The sequence below is a fragment of the Punctularia strigosozonata genome, assembly GCF_000264995.1.
Source record: "Punctularia strigosozonata HHB-11173 SS5 unplaced genomic scaffold PUNSTscaffold_6, whole genome shotgun sequence".
Classification (NCBI taxonomy): Eukaryota; Fungi; Basidiomycota; class Agaricomycetes; order Corticiales; family Punctulariaceae; genus Punctularia; species Punctularia strigosozonata.
The window spans coordinates 305,794-322,639 of NW_006767438.1; the positions used below are offsets into that span (position 1 = coordinate 305,794).

General features: G+C 53.3%; 6 protein-coding genes across 6 annotated transcripts; 4 read left to right on the forward strand and 2 right to left on the reverse strand.

Moving 5' to 3' along the window:
- Positions 1-696: 696 nt before the first annotated feature.
- On the forward strand, positions 697-1,561 carry PUNSTDRAFT_67987 (kinase-like protein; the record flags this gene model as incomplete). The annotated part of the gene is made up of 3 exons (XM_007383443.1): positions 697-1,005; positions 1,059-1,262; positions 1,328-1,561. 3 exons carry the CDS (start codon positions 697-699, stop codon positions 1,559-1,561), a joined length of 747 nt encoding a protein of 248 aa, XP_007383505.1.
- Positions 1,562-2,990: 1,429 nt separating this feature from the next.
- PUNSTDRAFT_143517 (uncharacterized protein) lies at positions 2,991-4,458 on the reverse strand (the record flags this gene model as incomplete). The annotated part of the gene is made up of 3 exons (XM_007383444.1): positions 2,991-4,092; positions 4,141-4,374; positions 4,427-4,458. The coding sequence occupies 3 exons, from the start codon at positions 4,456-4,458 to the stop codon at positions 3,132-3,134; spliced, it is 1,227 nt and encodes a 408-aa protein (XP_007383506.1). The 3' UTR covers positions 2,991-3,131.
- Positions 4,459-5,302: 844 nt separating this feature from the next.
- Positions 5,303-6,706, forward strand: PUNSTDRAFT_44345 (uncharacterized protein; the record flags this gene model as incomplete). The annotated part of the gene is made up of 7 exons (XM_007383445.1): positions 5,303-5,539; positions 5,606-5,630; positions 5,673-5,700; positions 5,753-5,972; positions 6,026-6,204; positions 6,255-6,444; positions 6,515-6,706. The coding sequence occupies 7 exons, from the start codon at positions 5,303-5,305 to the stop codon at positions 6,704-6,706; spliced, it is 1,071 nt and encodes a 356-aa protein (XP_007383507.1).
- Positions 6,707-8,881: 2,175 nt separating this feature from the next.
- Positions 8,882-11,885, reverse strand: PUNSTDRAFT_120378 (MFS general substrate transporter; the record flags this gene model as incomplete). The annotated part of the gene is made up of 13 exons (XM_007383446.1): positions 8,882-8,981; positions 9,052-9,115; positions 9,173-9,222; positions 9,280-9,442; positions 9,502-9,683; positions 9,738-9,774; positions 9,827-9,855; positions 9,908-10,178; positions 10,229-10,478; positions 10,533-10,621; positions 10,677-10,791; positions 10,845-10,881; positions 11,737-11,885. The coding sequence occupies 13 exons, from the start codon at positions 11,883-11,885 to the stop codon at positions 8,882-8,884; spliced, it is 1,536 nt and encodes a 511-aa protein (XP_007383508.1).
- An 808-nt stretch (positions 11,886-12,693) lies between these two features.
- On the forward strand, positions 12,694-14,260 carry PUNSTDRAFT_133987 (kinase-like protein; the record flags this gene model as incomplete). The annotated part of the gene is made up of 6 exons (XM_007383447.1): positions 12,694-12,816; positions 12,864-13,046; positions 13,101-13,169; positions 13,223-13,420; positions 13,471-13,745; positions 13,807-14,260. The coding sequence occupies 6 exons, from the start codon at positions 12,694-12,696 to the stop codon at positions 14,258-14,260; spliced, it is 1,302 nt and encodes a 433-aa protein (XP_007383509.1).
- Positions 14,261-15,089: 829 nt separating this feature from the next.
- PUNSTDRAFT_67499 (uncharacterized protein) lies at positions 15,090-16,447 on the forward strand (the record flags this gene model as incomplete). Its single annotated transcript, XM_007383448.1, has 5 exons — positions 15,090-15,446; positions 15,495-15,710; positions 15,789-15,876; positions 15,947-16,216; positions 16,296-16,447. The coding sequence occupies 5 exons, from the start codon at positions 15,090-15,092 to the stop codon at positions 16,445-16,447; spliced, it is 1,083 nt and encodes a 360-aa protein (XP_007383510.1).
- Positions 16,448-16,846: the final 399 nt, after the last annotated feature.

The following is a 16,846-nucleotide window of genomic DNA, read 5'->3' on the forward strand; positions in this document are numbered from 1 at the left end:
GAGGAAAAGGCGTCGGAACTCGGCCCCGTCTCTGAATAATGTCTCGCGAACATGGTGAAGAATCGCGATCGTCGACCGCCGAACAAGGTCGCCTCCGCGGGTCGGTGTGTGAGTGCCGCATAATTCAGTCCGGCCGAACACGATCTCACATAGGTACTATGTGGCGGGGGGGATACTACTCCAGCTCTGTCAGAGCAAGAGGTTGCGGTCGTAGCTTGTTTCCGGGAAGGATACGGGACGACCGCGGTATCTCGCGACGAGGGACTGGAGCTCTTGAACCAGTTACAAGAGGTGCGCCCCCTTTGACTCCCATCGTACTCTCGTGTTCGAGTCTGAACGTGCTTGCTGTCCAGGCTTTGGATTCCGCACGTCATGGGCCCGATAACCTGACGCTGAACTGCTCCTTACGAGATTTCCGCCGTCGTGGTATGAGGCTAATGATGAAGCTGTCCAAGGCCTTCGACGCGCTCCCTCGCGCCATCTTCATCGACGGCATACATTGTCCCCATCCACTCGACCCGACCTACAACGGAGGCTACGCCGACATCTTCGAGGGCGTGCACCGATCCCGCACAGTGGCCCTCAAACGTCTCAGGACATTCATGCGCGATTCCGAGCGTAATGCCGTCAACAGGGTACGTTCGTTTTGACCTTCGTCATGTTTGACGATGTTGCGTGCTTATATGCGCTTCGCAGATGGTCGGACGAGAGGCTGCGCTTTGGCGGCAGCTGGACCACCCGAACGTATTGCCGTTTCTCGGCGTGGACGAAACCACTTTCTCCCCGCATTATGCTCTCGTATCGCCCTGGATGAAAAACGGCAACCTGGTGGACTACGTTGCGCGCGTAAAGTTGAGCTCAGGCGACGTCAACCTCCTCGTACGTCACATGGCGGTCATAATTGCAGGACATCTAGCTTACATCGCTACGTTCCAGCTGGTGCAGACCTCGGACGGACTGTCATATCTCCACTCGCAAGAGATAGTACACGGTGATTTGCGAGCTGTCGGTATCGTCTGCCTTGATTATATGCCATCGCTTACCCAACGACGTTTCAGGCGAATATACTCATCACCGATGCCGGACAAGCTTGTTTGTCCGACTTTGGATTGACGCGAGTGGCGCCTACCGCAACGCTGACAGCCACGACCACCCTAGGACGTGCTTCTACGCGCTGGACGGCACCCGAGCTCTTGAAAGAAGAGGTTGATGCCCCCGATCCTCCCAGCGATGTATACTCCTTTGGATATGTTTGCCTTGAGGTGTTCATATTTGTTTTTCTTGCGTTGCCATGGTGCTCAACGAGCTCTCTTATAACTATCAACAGGCATATACGCTCAAACCTCCGTTTTGGGACGTTCGAAGCGAGGCAGTGGTCCTGAACAAGATTCTGCAAGGCCACGTGGTGAGAAGGCCGACCAAGGATGAATGTAGTGGAAAGGAACTTTCGGACGAGCTATGGTCGCTCATGACCGGATGCTGGTCGAGTGATCCCAGCAGACGGCCGAGCGCAAGGCGTTCGGGATCCATGATTAGGGATACTTTGGTACGCGGTAAGTGATGGTATTGTGACCCTTCCCGTATATGACACTCCATGGCCTCTTTTCCGCGTCTATGGACTATGATGCTGACGGAGATATGCAGAGCGACACTGGCAATACCATCAAGAGAGCAACGAGGAGATCGAGTCCAAGTCGGAGTCGGAGTATTCACACTCGCCACTCTCCTCGACTGGAGCATCCATGGGAAAGCGACGAGATTTCCAGGTTTCTGAACCAACCAGACCAAGAGGGCGCCTACGCACGTCTCGATGGGTGACACATCAAGAGGACGAGTTGTCATTCTACACAAATCCTTTCGTGGCTGTATCCCGCTCGGATTCCGGAATATCAGAACAAGTTCAGGAAGGCGTCAATGTGTCCGTCCCTGCCGGAGAAGAACGAAATATCCGGGCCTGGAAACGGGATAGCCTACGGAAATGGGTGGACGGTCAGGAGCAATTCGTGAAGTCTTACAGCAACCCTTTCGTGCCCGACCCGGTGTCGGAAAACCTAGGTCCGCGGCGCGAAAGTGCCATGGTTATCCGTTCGGAGCCCGTAGTCATCCAGCCGTCGCCGCCTCAAAGCTCCACCGACTCGAGTCCAACGCCGGACAGCTCGCTGGATGGCCGAGAAGCGCCGATTATAGTGGTGCCACCACCAGGAGCACAGCGGACAACATCACGCCCTACATCTGCGCCGCGCCTTCACGTGGGCAGCGAACATCGCCAGAGGATTATAGTGGTGCCACCACCAGGAGCACAGCGAACAACATCACGCCCTACATCTGCGCCGCGCCTTCACGTGGGCAGCGAACCTCGCCAGAGGCGGAAATCGAACGAAGAAGGCCCTGTCATCCCGCCGCTGCCTGTGGATTTGATCGCTCTCCCCGGTTTTGAACCCGAAATACCAACTTGGCACTTTCAGAACGGCCTTCGTTCAGATGCCCCCCTACCACTCTCACTCGGCGGTCACCGTGGTAAGTCCTGTCGAGGTGAGGCTAAACCAGGACTGATTTTCCTCCGGGTAGCCGAGATCATAGTTATACCTCCCCCCGGCCCTGTGACTGCAATGGCACGGCTTGCCACAGATATGCTTGAGACTACCACCTATCCGTCGTATCCGAACGAGGTGGCGGAGTACGTCATTCCTTCGGAGACCTCGCTGAAGCCCCCTTCAAGACGGGCTGAAAGCCCACAGCCTATTGTTGTTGTTCCACCGCCACTGATCAGAAACGCAACGAGCAGCAGGCCTACCACGACGCGGAAGGGATTCTGGAACAGGCGAGGTGACCATCTGACTGCCGACGACAAAGTCGTGTACGCACCGCATGGGCAACTGTATCCCAACGATCTGCAGTTCTATCCCACTGAGTATGAAGGGTTCAGGGACGAGCAAGGCAATTTCATATCTCTACCGCAGCCGCCTTACGGATAACCCACTTCCTTCTTTCATATCGATGCGTGCAACTTTGCAACGCCAATGTTACTAGAATATGATGTACGAATACAGGAGCCACCTGCGATCAATTCGGCTTGGATGCGAAGACCAACAACGGACAGCGCCTAACGTACGCTGACGTACACCATCAAGCTACTCCCATGACCACCTCTGAGGTGGACTGAGACAGCCTCGTATGCCCAGTTCTCCTACGTTCCATCTCCAAGCCGGAGTGCTCTCTGTGGCCGGACGAGCACGTCCTCGTGCATATTGCAGGGACATGCGATGCATGCGCCATCGGTTCTTCACATGCCGATCTTCCTTGCGGAGAAACATGAGCAGGTATGATCTCCAGTCATACGACTGGTCCAACCGCAGATCGATGGCGTTCAAGCCATCTTTCCACGCCTCCCATTCCATGGGCGTAGATGGTAGCACCCATCCGTATTGCCACGCAAGCCGTAAGAAGAGCCCCTGGCGATGTCGTATGATCGCGTCGTGAAAGAAATGATTGACCTCGCAAAGAGCCAGAGTAGTCCCTGTAGCGGACACGAGAGATGGAGGGTCAAAGACGGTGGCGTCCTCTAGGAGTTCTTCAGCCACGACGGAGAGGGGGAGATCGACGACAGCAGAGAGGATGGCGTTGAAAAGTTCGGGAACGCCGAAGACCTTCGACCATGGAGCGCGCTGGTTGATCTCTGCGGGCGACGTTGCCGGCGGGCAAACATCGAGCGCCTCGGGGATAGGAAGTACCATTGGCCGGCTCAGCAACCAAGCTGTATCTTCCATAGTGTCCGGATCGTCCCATCGGTCGACCGTCTCGGGGTCGTCTTCCTTGGCGGTCTGTCTCGCGATGGCGTATCCGAACTCCTGACCATTCCGGCCCTCCATGTCGTAGTACTTGAGACAATACAGGAGGCCTTGACCGGCCTCTCCGTATTGCAGATAGTCCGAGCCGGTTTCGTAGAGTGACTCCCATAGCTGACGAGGCGTGATGTTGACGCGTCGGCAAAGGAAAGAAAGACAACCTCGGTGAATGCGGACGTAACGACCCGGTTGGTCTTGCCAGTCGCTGCTACCGTTGATGTAGATCGTTCCGGAGTCACCCTGCGTGCTGCTGAACGTTAGAATGTTCGCAGTCACTCGGTAGGTCCTTGGTTACCACGGTGGTGAAACCCAGTCCTCCTTCCACCGAGGGCTGACGCATACCCAGTCCTTCCAATATGCGCCATCTTCGGCAGAGATGGAGAGTATGTCATCTATCGACGCCGAGGGTACCGGATACCCTGGGGGATTCCGCCATTTTCCGTCCGCCGGAGGCCAGTCCGCAGCGGAGGTATTATCGTCAAGGAGGTACCTTCGCCACGCTTCGCGTGCATCGCAGAGAGGACCGGCGCTAAGCTTTCTGTCAGTTCTTGTTCTGGTCCGTCGATACGGATTGACAGTACCAGAAGGCGCAGTACAGTTCGAAAATGCCCATGGTATGGCGGGAGGAAAGGTTGGACGACTGCCAAGGTTCTTCCTCCCTTTCTCAAGTTTTCATGCCGTATGATAGAAAGCCCCCCGTGGTATCAAACTAGATGCCGGCGACGTCGGATGAATGGCTGTACGTAGGCTATGCATGATGGTCGTCGAAACCAAGACTGCTCATTAACGTTCGTTCGTTTTACTGCCTGGTGGCTGTCCGTCGCCGGTAGGTCTCGGTAGGTTCTCCCGCCTCATGTCCCTCGCTGTTTGCTTTCGTTCCACCATCACAACATACCTGCTACTGCATCGGCATTGTGTCACTGTCTAGATGCAGTTTTGACTGGCTAATCTGAACATCCTGTTCGTTCTGTGATCCTTCCGGGACGGAGACCCACGGTACCTCTAAACCCTGATGTTTGGCTGAACTTGGTCCAAAGTAAGACACCAGCGCTCTTGGCATGACTATCGGTGGTCTATTTTTCCGCCGGTTTCCTGCGCAATGCGTCTCAGCAAACTGTTCCGTCCGAACCGCTTTCCTTGTACGTCGAGGCTCTGTCAGATACGGCGTGTATCCCCGTTTCAGACGAGCGGGGCGCCGTACGATGTCTGCATATTCTGTCTTTCTCTGGACCAGAATACCACTTGATGCCACCTTGATCATCGGATGCTGCCCCTCAAACCCGAACATCATTTGGATATTCCATGTCAGGATTACAGGGCTCGTGCAGGGCATAAAACCAGCAAGCAAACGACACTGATTTCTTTGCCCGGCGCCTTTTCTTGTTCTCTTGGTCTTCATCCTTCTAGCTGCTTTTTACTTCGCCTTATTATTCGTATATAATACTCGCTCCCTCACGATGATCGCTGCTGCATTTTCATCCGCGACTATCTCGCTTATTCTTGCTGCTACTGCCATCGCGGCGCCGTTCAATCGCCTCCAAGCTCGTGATGCTGTCTGTCCGGATGGTCAACCGTCTCCCTGCGTCTGCGGCGGCAAGTTGGGTATCCGTCAGGCGAAATTGTCGTGCCCAAACCAATCCTTCAAGTTCACCAACCCTTCAAGCGGGACAGATGGCACGGTTTCCTTAGTTTCCGTAAGAATTCATCTTCTTCTATGTTTGCCTCTGATCTGACTGCGACGTCTAACACTCTCTGTGCAGGGTAACGTCGGTAGTGTCCAATGCGGTAGGTTTACCGTATCACTGAGAGAACATGGCTGATAAAAAGATATCGGAATTACGACTCGCATAGACCAGTGAGCGCATTTCCGTTTGAAAGTCCGAATGTCGACTGAGATCCTCTCTCAGTATTGTCGAACTGCAGTTTATTGCGGCCGAGGTGGATGCAGCGCCTGGTGTCTGCGCCAAGTTCAAGACGGCGACGGACACTGCCACACCCGCGTTCACGGCTTTCAAAGATGCCATCAACGCCTCCCCTAACCTCGTTTTCGTCGAAAGCACGGTCAACAACGCCAAGGGAGTTGCCTTCGGCGGAAAGAGCTTCGTGGACACCACACAAAAAGCAGCCGTAAGGTGTCATGAAACAAATCGAATGCAATTGATGTTGATCTGTGTCTGTAGGATGGCCTGATCAGCTACTTGACCCTCCTGCAGGCCAATGGTGCTAAAAACGTCAACCCAGGGACGCATGCAGCAACGAGCGTCGATCAAGCGATGACGCAGGCAGTTGGCGCTGGTGCTGGGTTTCCCACCGGGTTCCAAACTCGCTTTGATGCCAAGGTGGCAAGCGTCATTGCCAAGTCAGTTCAAGTGTCTTGATCATGGCTAGTTCGCTGAACGGTCGTTTTAGCACTAAGAAGGTGAAGGCAACGTTGACACCTGCTCCCGCCGCCGGTGACCCCTTCGTCGACCAAACCGCGTCTACGATCGCCAAGTGCACGAAGACCAGGCGTAATGGTCTCCTTGATGAGATCCGCGAGAGGTTTGTCCGCGCCGGATGGATCAAGCGTGCCGCAACGGCCGCCAAGCCGTGTGCCACTGTGAGTAATGATGACTGCGCTCCGTTTTTTTTTTTTTGCGGCAATCAGATTTAACCACCTTTTCCTACAGTCAACTACCGCTACACCGGGCAAAGCTGGAGCTCCTGCGAAGCCTGCTGCACCTGCGAAGACCGCCGCCCCCGCCGCCCCCGCGAAGCCTGCTGCACCTGCGAAAGTCGCCGCCCCCGCGAAGAAAGTCGCCCCTGTCAAGGTGACTAAACCCAAGTTGCCTGTCAAGACCAAGGGGAAGACTCGGGTTTGATTCGTGGTAGGAATTGCCATTTTTGGTGCATAGATGTTGGAATAGTTTGATGGTGATGTCGTAGCGTATAATGTGCATGTCGTCTCACCTTTTGAGTTCAGCGAGTACAAGTGTTCAGTTATTCACCTGCGCGGCCGTGAATTGTCGTGATGTAGGGCGTGTACAAGAAGGTTTATGTGCTGATCAGACATTCTCTAGGGAATTTTAGAGACTGTATGCAGCATTGTACGTGATAATGTTCATGACACAAGCTATGGTGGAATGTCAGAAAATCGTTCATCACCGGCGACAAGAACGTTATTATTGAAATGGAACGCCGTGAGGCGCACAATCAAACATCATTGATAGCTCCTTGTTCACGGATCGGTCGTCCTCACCTAGTATGCATTCGAACGGGGAAAACTCGGCAACAATGAGCTGTACCTGGGCTACTTTTCCTGTAGAAGGAAGACACTTTTCAAAAGAGAAAACGGTCTTGACATCGTAGAACGGGTAATGCTCATGCGTAGGTAGAGCTTGATAAAGCTGCCCACTGCCATCGCTCGCGTGCTCAAACAAAGTTTCCTGGTTGCGTTCCGGCACGAATTCATAGCCTTCGGCATCAAGCAGCCAGTATCCGACGCTCCTTGCCTGAGGGATATACCTATCATCAGGCTTCAATGAGAAAGTGCATTGCACACGAAGCGTGACGACCTTACATATAAATCGAGGTCTGAATCGGGCTACAACACTCGCAGGAAGAACTGCAATGGTATTAACCCGGAGATCACGGTTGTTGTTTGCGCTTGCAAGCTACGAAACTCTCGAAGATTTTCGAAGAAGCGTGACAGGTGCTTGTCAATATTGAAGGCTCGTGCGGAGTAGTCGCCCATAGCCTGACGTAGTCTCGATCCAGACCTTTTGTGCGGTCAACGTCACGTCTTCTCGCGTCAAAATCGACCGGAATCGAGGTTCAGGTCGAGGGCGACATTCTATCTTGAACCCCCGGGACGAGTACTTTGCTAGAGACGCCTCTCCACCTCGTGTTTTGAAAGCTAACGCAATGCCTTCCTCGAGAGTTGCTCGAGGGTATAAGCTGTATGCAGCGTGATACGTGATGATGTTCATAACCCATGCTACGATGAATCGTTAGCGCAGTGCAAGACTCACCCGATCGAACGACTTATTAGAATGAAATCCTACGAAGATTTGAGGAAAACATGAGCAACTGTGGCCTCGTAAAGCAATCACCGGTCTATAATAATTACTTGCCTAGAATGCATTCAGGGGAGAGAACTCGGCTGCGATGATCTGCACGCGGAGTGTTTTCCTCGTCCGAGCGTCGCGTTTTTCAAACGCAAAACCAGTTTTGATGCCAAAGAACGGATATATTTTGTCTCCCGGCAGTGATTCGTAGAGTATCCCGTGCCCGTCAGTTAGTTGCTCGAAGGTAGCAGTTTCTTATTTGTTGGGAATGAATTTATAGCCTTCAGCGGCTATTAGCCAGCGGCCAACAGTCCGTGCATTGAACGGATAAGCCTTGATTTAAGTTGCATAAGAAGAGTTGCGACAATTGCGGTAGTAAGAACCCACGTAAAGATCAAGGTCGGAATCGGGATATGTCGTGCTCGGAAAGAGTTTCAGCGCGAGTGATCCGGAGATTACAGTCCCGGTTTGGGCTTGCAAGGTACGGAAGGCTTTCGTTTTGCCGAAAAACGAGACAGGTGTTTATCGATGTTGCAAGCTCGTGATAGGTAGTCGTGCACTGCTGAGTGTGCTAATCGACATGTACATTGGAACCGGATGATCGCCATCGTGCTGGCTTGCGAGAATACAGCTTCAAAGAGTATATGATTGGAGAACACCTTCGAAAACGGGAGCGGGTGGTTGGGGTAGGCAGCTGCGGTGGCACTGAGCGGTGTGTTGCTAGGGGTGTCCATTGGGCTCAGGTGTAGCCTTCAGTCGTGCGCCGCGGTCTCTCGTAAGAGAACACAATTCGTGGAGGACGGTGTTGAAGCGATGCGAGCCGAGCGCTAATCTCGCTCACCACTCGGCGTCCGAACGTCGCGGTATCGTGTGAACCTTTCTGGGGTATCACGACCAACTGCACCTTGCGAGGAATGTACGGACTACTACATATGAATACGGAAATACGATACGGGTGCAAGGGGCATGGCTTTGATTATACGTCCCAATTTATAGGTCATCAGCAGCCATTCTTGACCTGGTGCGTAACCGCTTGCCGAAGGCGTAAAACAAGAATGGAACGACTGCGAGGAGCACGCTTACGCACCCACTAGGAAGGGCCGATAGGGGAACAGGGTCAGCATGTTGACCTTTGCTAATACAGGCCGGACGTAACGTACAGAAGAGTACACGCCCAATCAATACCGAGATTGTGGAACAAGGGTTGTGCGACAAGTGGTAGGCCTACGGCATGAAGTGATCAGTGTCTTCGTTGACCGGTTGCATACATTATGCAGGTACCCGCTGCGAAGAAGCTTCGCATGAACGTATTCGCTGCTACGGCGGAAGCACTAGAGCAACAAGATGAGCCTGGTCCAAATCGCAGAGATGCGAGGCATTGTCCATACCTGTATTTGGTGTAGGCATCAATGAGGTAGTTTATACCGGCTTGGAAGATGAGCAAAAAGCTCATGCCGATGAACATCAGCCCGAGCACACCCGGGAACCAGTGGATGCTCGGGCTGCTCGTCCATCCCAGCAGGAAGAATCCAATCGGGAACGTGACGGCACCTATGCCACACATTTTTTGCTCAGCTATCCTCTCTTGTGTGCTGCAAAGATACACGAACCGATCATCATAGGCGGCAGTCGATGCTCGGGGTCAACCCTCCCATGTTTCTCTACCAGGGGTGCGAAGCGGTACCGCGAGTATGAGATATTGATGGCTGCGGCTAGTATTGTCCCGACCAGAACACCGAGGAAGGGAAGAGAGCCGACGAGAGTGCTCCACCCGCGATTCTCTTCGTAGATTCTAACGGTAAGTGGTCAGGCGTAGCTAGTCTGGAAGGATATGATGACCACTCACATCGGGACAGCGGCAAACAGAAGATACAGGATACCGTCTAGTACAAAGCATAATCAGCAAAGTCAAGGTGATGTTACTACACCACCCACAGGCAAAGGAATTGTATATTGTAGTCAAGCTACAGGATCTATCAGTATCGCCCAGCCGCCGATGCGAGCTCACTGGCTTACAAAACCATCGGCTCAGTGGCGAGCATCCTGAGCGGCCTCAACAGGTTCTTCTCCATGAAGCTTCTTAAGGTGTACTCCTGCATTTCTTGACGGGAATGCAGTGCCCATCGGCCAGTCTTCAGTCTCAAGCGTCGTGCCTTGCGCGTGAGCAGCACTGGTGCAAATGTCTCGGGGAGAAAGAAGACATCTGCCAGAACTACGGCGCTGGTGAGAATCAGAGATAGGTATTCCGTCCACCGCCAGCCGAGACTCGACTGCGAAACGGCGCCACCTGTAGGTGATCGTCAAACTAGTGGCCTTACTAATGGACAAAGAGCGCACCAATGATGGGGCCAAGCGTAGGTCCAGCAACGACGGCGAGCGAGTAAAATACCACTGCCGTCCCTCTTTCTTTCTGGTCGAACATGTCCGCAAGGCCGCCACCGACGGTCGCGACAGGCGACGAAGCCATGACACCCGCGAAGAAGCGAGTGATGAAGATCGTCTGAAGGTTCTCGGCCGTGGCGGTGCCAGCGGTGAAGCAGATGAAGATAATCATCGGGGCGAGAACGCTGATTTTGCGGCCATAGAGCTGTAAGCGCAGATCAGGGGCCAACCATTCTATGAGTCTGAGAATCGGGCATACCTCTGATATCGGAGCAAATATGATCGGGCCCGGGACATAACCCGCGATGAAGAGAGCGAGACCCAAGATAGCAACTTCGGTGGAAATGCCTGCAGACGCTGTCCAATCAAGGCGCATCTATATGACCGGTCATGCTGAACGTACCATATTGCTGGCTAATTAACTCGGTGGCCGGACTGAATACACTACTCGCGAACGTCGAACACATGGTCGTAAGACCATATAGCATAGTGATGAGCACCTTTCGTCGAAATGACCACTATGATCCTCATGAGTTTGCGCTGATGGCTGATGTTCCAATTTTTTGCGTACGTTTTTGGGGTTCTCTGAATCTGTCTTCGAGTCGAACCTAGACGGATAAATTGCATCAGCACGAGTAACACGCGGAAACGTGCTGCAACACTCACGTAACAATGTCATTCTGCCAATCCCTTTCTTCAGGTGGTACACGATGCCTCGCCTCCTTCTCCTGTGGCAGTCCATCTCGCGGTCCGCGCCTTCGTAGGGCTTTCTCTGCGTCGGCGGCCTCCCCCGTCTTCGGATTCTCTCCGGTGAGCGTACGCTCGTCGGTCGCCTCCGTACCCATTGAGTTGCGGATGCCGCTCCGGTCGTCTTCTTCGTGATCGGGCGCCTCAGATATCGGCGTTGCTGAGCGTGTCATCGGGGCGGAGGGCGGGTAGTTCCGCTCGTATTCGTCGGCGGGATGGCATGTCTCTGCATGGTCGGACGCGACTCGTCGCAGGACGGACATTGTTGATGCTTAGGAAGCGGGCCTAGGAGCTTTCCAAGCTTGAGTAGTGGCTCGACCATTCTGTTGTGGCAAGTAAGCAATCCCAAGAATAGGTATGGAGCGGGAACGAGCTATGGCTCGTGAGTCATGACGTCGTGCCGCTCGGCGCAGGCTGGATGGCAGTGAGTGGCAGTGCCATTGTTTGGATCGGAGGCTCTCGCCAAACAACCTGTTTGCTGTTGGCAGTGACGTCGACCAAGGCCGAACAATCCTCGCTTTTTCCAATATTCATGCTACTGCCATCTCATGAATTCACGAGCTGCTACGAATTTCTTTATGATAACACATACGTCGGCCATGGTCGGCGTTGTTTAGCCTGTCGAATGTGATCCGTTGATCTGGCTCCTTACGTGTCCTAGCCGGTTCCCTGCCATTTGGACTAACATCCCATTGGCATCAGTTGCTCCACGATACCGTATTGCTGGTGCCAGCGCTTCAGCTACTACGTATCTTATCGTCAGTATGCTATGCCGTCTACGCAGCATGTGCGCGCAAACTGCCCGTCCACCACGTTGTCGTGACCGATCTATTGACAGGCCCGGCCCTGCTCTCGGGCCCGCCATTTCGCATCGACTGAACACGCACTCCTTTGTACGTCACTGCGCCCACTCCATCGTGCTATCCACACGGCGCTGACGGTAACTTCTCCGCAGTAGCGGACTCATGGGTGTCAGAGGTGTAGCTTCAATAGGCTCAAGGCTAAGGCGAGTCACATTTCATCTCTCGGACCCTGATCCCTCCGATGTAATAGTAGGCTTGATCCGCGACGCATCCTCGAGGACTAGCTCAGATAAAACCGCGTCTCTGCCTTTCTTCAGATCTCCCGGACGTCTCTCCCTTCACCGACCAACCGTCACCGATCATGGACCAGGAAGGCGATAAACCTTCGATTGAAGACAGTACTAACTCAGACGATATTTCCATACGTAAGCTTGAAATCCTGTGCTCAATCGCGATGATGCTTGCCATTAAAATGACCCTTGCTATCGTAGCGCGTCGTGCTGACCCCGTTATATTTCTCTAGCCCTTTCGGAAGGTGAACTTGCCATTATGAGAAACATGCGCGGGCAATCTGTATCCAAGATGATCAAAGGATCCTCCGCGACTCTCTCTTGCCATGCCGCTCTTAGCATCCTGAACCATCTTCAAGATGTAAGATAAACTCTGATCATTGTTCGCTTGGTCGGCTCGCTGACGCACATCTCGGCTCAGCTCCTTGACCAATCTAAGCTCGAAACTCATTCTTTACCTCCGAACTGCACTGTCCGCGACTACCGACGACGTGCAGTGAGGATAATGATCAAAGTGATGAGGACCTGCCAAGTTCTTCCCTGCGCTCTTTTCGTGGAGGATATTGAATGCGAAAACAAGATGTATGCGTTCGGCGGTGGCGGCAACGCGGATATTTTCCAAGGATCGTACAAGGGCAAAATGGTCGCTCTCAAACGTCTTCGTACTTTCATGCATGATGCGGACAGGAACGCCATCCATCAGGTACGTGGTTTGGTCTTTGATATCTGGTCCCGTTGACACCGATTTAGGCACTGGGACACGAGGCAGCGATATGGCGCCAGCTGCAACACTCCCATGTCCTTCCGTTTCTGGGAATCGACGCTCATACTTTTGCGCCGCATTATGCACTAGTCTCGCCTTGGATGAAGCACGGTAATCTGGTAGAATATATCAAGAGCAATGCTGCGACCAGTACTGTCATCAATCGCTTAGTGAGCAGATCGTTCATTCACCAGGATTGCTCTCTGATCTATCATATCGATTAGTTAAAACAAGCAGTGGAAGGGCTTGCATATCTGCACGAGCAAGGGATTGTGCACGGAGATCTGAGAGCTGTGCGTGCGCCGAGTCGCTCTTCATCTCATCATTGAATGTTCTGTTTACACAGGCCAATATATTGATCAACGAGAGTGGAGAAGCCTGTCTCGCAGACTTTGGACTGTCTCGCCTTATTGCAGTGTCCTTGGCTACATCAAGTCACAGGCATACGAATGCCCGATGGACCTCACCTGAGCTTCTGAAAGGAGAATCACACTCGTCCGGCCCACCTAGTGACGTTTACGCCTTCGGCTGTGTGTGCATCGAGGTATGTTCTATGGATTGGTGAAATATACAGGAGCTTATCTTCAGAGGCAGGCGTATACGTTGAAGGTCCCCTTCTGGTCCGTCCAGAATGATGCTGCCGTCATCGGAAAGGTCATATGCGGCGTCATGCAACAACGTCCTGGGTTGGATGAATGCGCAGGAAATGCAATCTCTGATGATATGTGGGAGCTCATCGAGAGTTGCTGGAGATCAGAACCTTGGAGGCGTCCCAATGCCGTTCGCGCTTGGCATATTATGCATGCTATGTTCGATAAAGCAGCAGCGGTACGGGACGTACCACGATCACAGAATTCGCAACTCAATACGTGGGTCCTCAAGTCACGACTCTTTGGTAGACTCAGCTCACAACCGTTTCCGCGCTTGTAGTAACCTGGTGGCCGATTTTACCAGTCGCGCACCTGGCGAGCCTTCACCCATACGACCAAAGCCTACGTTGCGCTTCCAGCGAGCTCCGGATTGGGCAAACCGGATGCGCATGGTGTGGCGAGGGGATCGTCTTCCTGAGGACGTCCAGGAACCGGAATCGCCAATGGACGACGACGATGGACCCTTGAGTCAGATCACGAAGACGCCTTCGTGGTCCGATGCGTCCTTGCCATCACCGACAGGGGCGGTCGTAGAACCTCTGTCCGACTCTTTCGAGATTCCGCTATCCAGGGACCTATGGCGACGCGCAAATGTCCAAGAAACCCGAGACCGACATCGTCCTGAAGTGAGCTCACCACCTCGAAGGGGTGAAGATCGCGATACGACGCCTCAAACCAAGTATGCTACCCACAATCTCCCCGTTGCCGCTGTCAACCAACTGAAGCCATCGTAGCGGACGGCTGACCATCGTTATAAAACCCGATGCCTCCAGCGACGCGTCGCCTGCGATCAAATGCAGGGTTCCGCGAGCCTTGCAATCATCACCACCCAGCACGCCGGAAACATTGGAAGCCGCATTTAAAAACCCGGCTCTTGGAAGGCGATGCACGCACCCCAACCAGAAATATTGCGAAATGTTCCTGAAATGCTCATTGATCAGGCGAAGATTGAGTGAACCTGTCACGAATCTCGGCCCCAGGCGTTGGATCGACCCTGAATACGACTGAGATGATCAACAATGCCTGTCCCACTAGCATAGAGCGAATATTACCCCGTCAACCAGTACGTCCGACTTTCCAAAAGTACATAAATCGTTGCATGATTACACATGATTTACTACAGTAAGTAGCACCTTCAATTGAAGGGCACCCAGCATCGTTCATACTGCGACAGTGTCCTACATGGTCCGACGTCTCTGGCTCCATCCGGAACATCGCACTTTCGTATGCGTTCTCTTATTGCCATACCAGCCTGTCCAGGAGATGTGCGGTAGTGTTTGGTATTTTCTGGAAGACCTATCTTATTATCCTATATGTACCTTATCACTTCATATTCGACGTTTGCTCCTGCAGCCGAGTGCCCTGTCGTCAAGGTTAGGGTTGGCTTGGATTCGCTTTTCTTCCCAACCCCATCGACCCCATCCCTTGTAAGACGCCATGATGCGCATCGACTCAGGGACATCAACTTCACCCCTTTTTCCACGGCGGAATCTGTACATCAAAGCGTTGTGCCTGCTCGGCGGCTTGTCCTTTCTAGCCTTTTGCTATGAGGTCACCGCGATCATGTGTAACTGCGGAGACACAGTGAGCTGTTGCCTGCCGCCCTCCTTCTCGACCCGAACGAGCGAAACCGGTCCTTCAAAACTTCTCGGATTCGCTGACAAGATCTACGTTGTCTCACTCCCCCGACGCCCGGACCGGCGGCAGCAAATAGAGCGCCTCAGCGTTGCTTTGGATTTCACCTTCGAGTATCTCGATGCGGTGGAGCTGGACCCATTCGCAACGGAGTCTATGCTTGACCGCATTATGGATCAGCGCGTAATAACGCAACGCAACGGTTCTACCTTCGCCTGGCCCAAAGACGCGGACGACGTAGCTCGCGGACTTGCACCCCTTGGCCTCGATGGAGCAGACCTATGGGTTTCTGATGGTTCCATTCGTCAATCTCCGGAAGATACAACAATAAAGCGCAAACACATACGTGAACCGAGGCTGAACACGACCACGGGCAAGTACGCACCTTTGACATGTTCGACGGAGAACAATGCAGTCATCCCTTGGACGCCCGAACTACCCGATTACAAGCTTCTGACTCCAGGCAAACTATCTTGCTGGTACTCGCATCTCCTTGCCATACGCTCTGTAGCGAACGCTGTCCAATCTGCTGACCACCCAACAATGCTGGTCGACGCACTTGGCCAATCTAACCGCAACCCGGCGAATTCTGGCCCCGGACCGACTATGACGGCGCTGATACTGGAGGATGACGTTGACATGGAACACGACATCCACCAAACCATCAAGATGCTCTGGCCGTCGCTTCCTGCTTCGTGGGATATAGTCTTTCTAGGTGTCTTCATACTCCATTTCTTTACCCTCCGGGCTTCCTTCTCAGAACTCATGCGACCGTTTCTCCACAGGCCACTGTTGGTCGAACGAAACCAGCAACCCTCCGCTGCCCGTTTATTCCCCTTGCTTCCGATCCTCACGTTGGCTTAAACCACCTTTCGCCCTCCCCTTCACAAGCGATGACCAGCATCACCGGCTACACCCGTCGCATGCCCCGAAATGCACCCATGCCTACGCGCTGAGCCGCACCGGTGCACGCAGGCTATGGGCACACCTCCGATACGCGCCGTTCGCCTACTCGCGCGCGCTGGACCAAGCGATCGCCTGGCTCGTGTCGAGCGGTGCGTGATATGCCATCTCGTCTGCAAGACTGAGGGCTTCGGCAACGGGGTTCGGTGGCATATCTGACATAATTCACAGGGAGATTGAGCGCGTTCTCGGTCGTACCGAGTCTCGTCGTGCAGATGAAGATTGGTGCGAGCGACGTCGCTCAGGGACGAGATGGTCGAGGAAGCGAATGGCGAGAAGAGCTGCAGCATGGAGTTCTCACGGGGAAAGAGCAGCAACCCTGAGTCAAGGGATGCACGGATGTTTGATTGGCTCGACCGACCGCTCAGACTTGTTTCGTTGCCTAGGGTGTAGAGCATTGATGGTATGAATACTAACTTTCTGTACTTACATGCGAGCAAAGACTGTGGTGAATATTGAGAAGCTACACTGAGTCACGAACCCAAATTAATATTCCATCGAAGGACAGGCGGGTATGTCCCTCACCAAACACCCATGTGCATAACGGTAAAACAGTGAAAGAATGGCGTTTCGCAGAGATCATTACTTAAACTTTCTGCTGTCGCTGAGTGCGTTGAATTTTGCGACCCTCTTTCTGTGTTCATGTGCATAGGCCTGCTCATCATCTCACCATGTATCACCAAGTTCCTGTACGATCACTCAGGATGGCTTGCAAGTTGCGA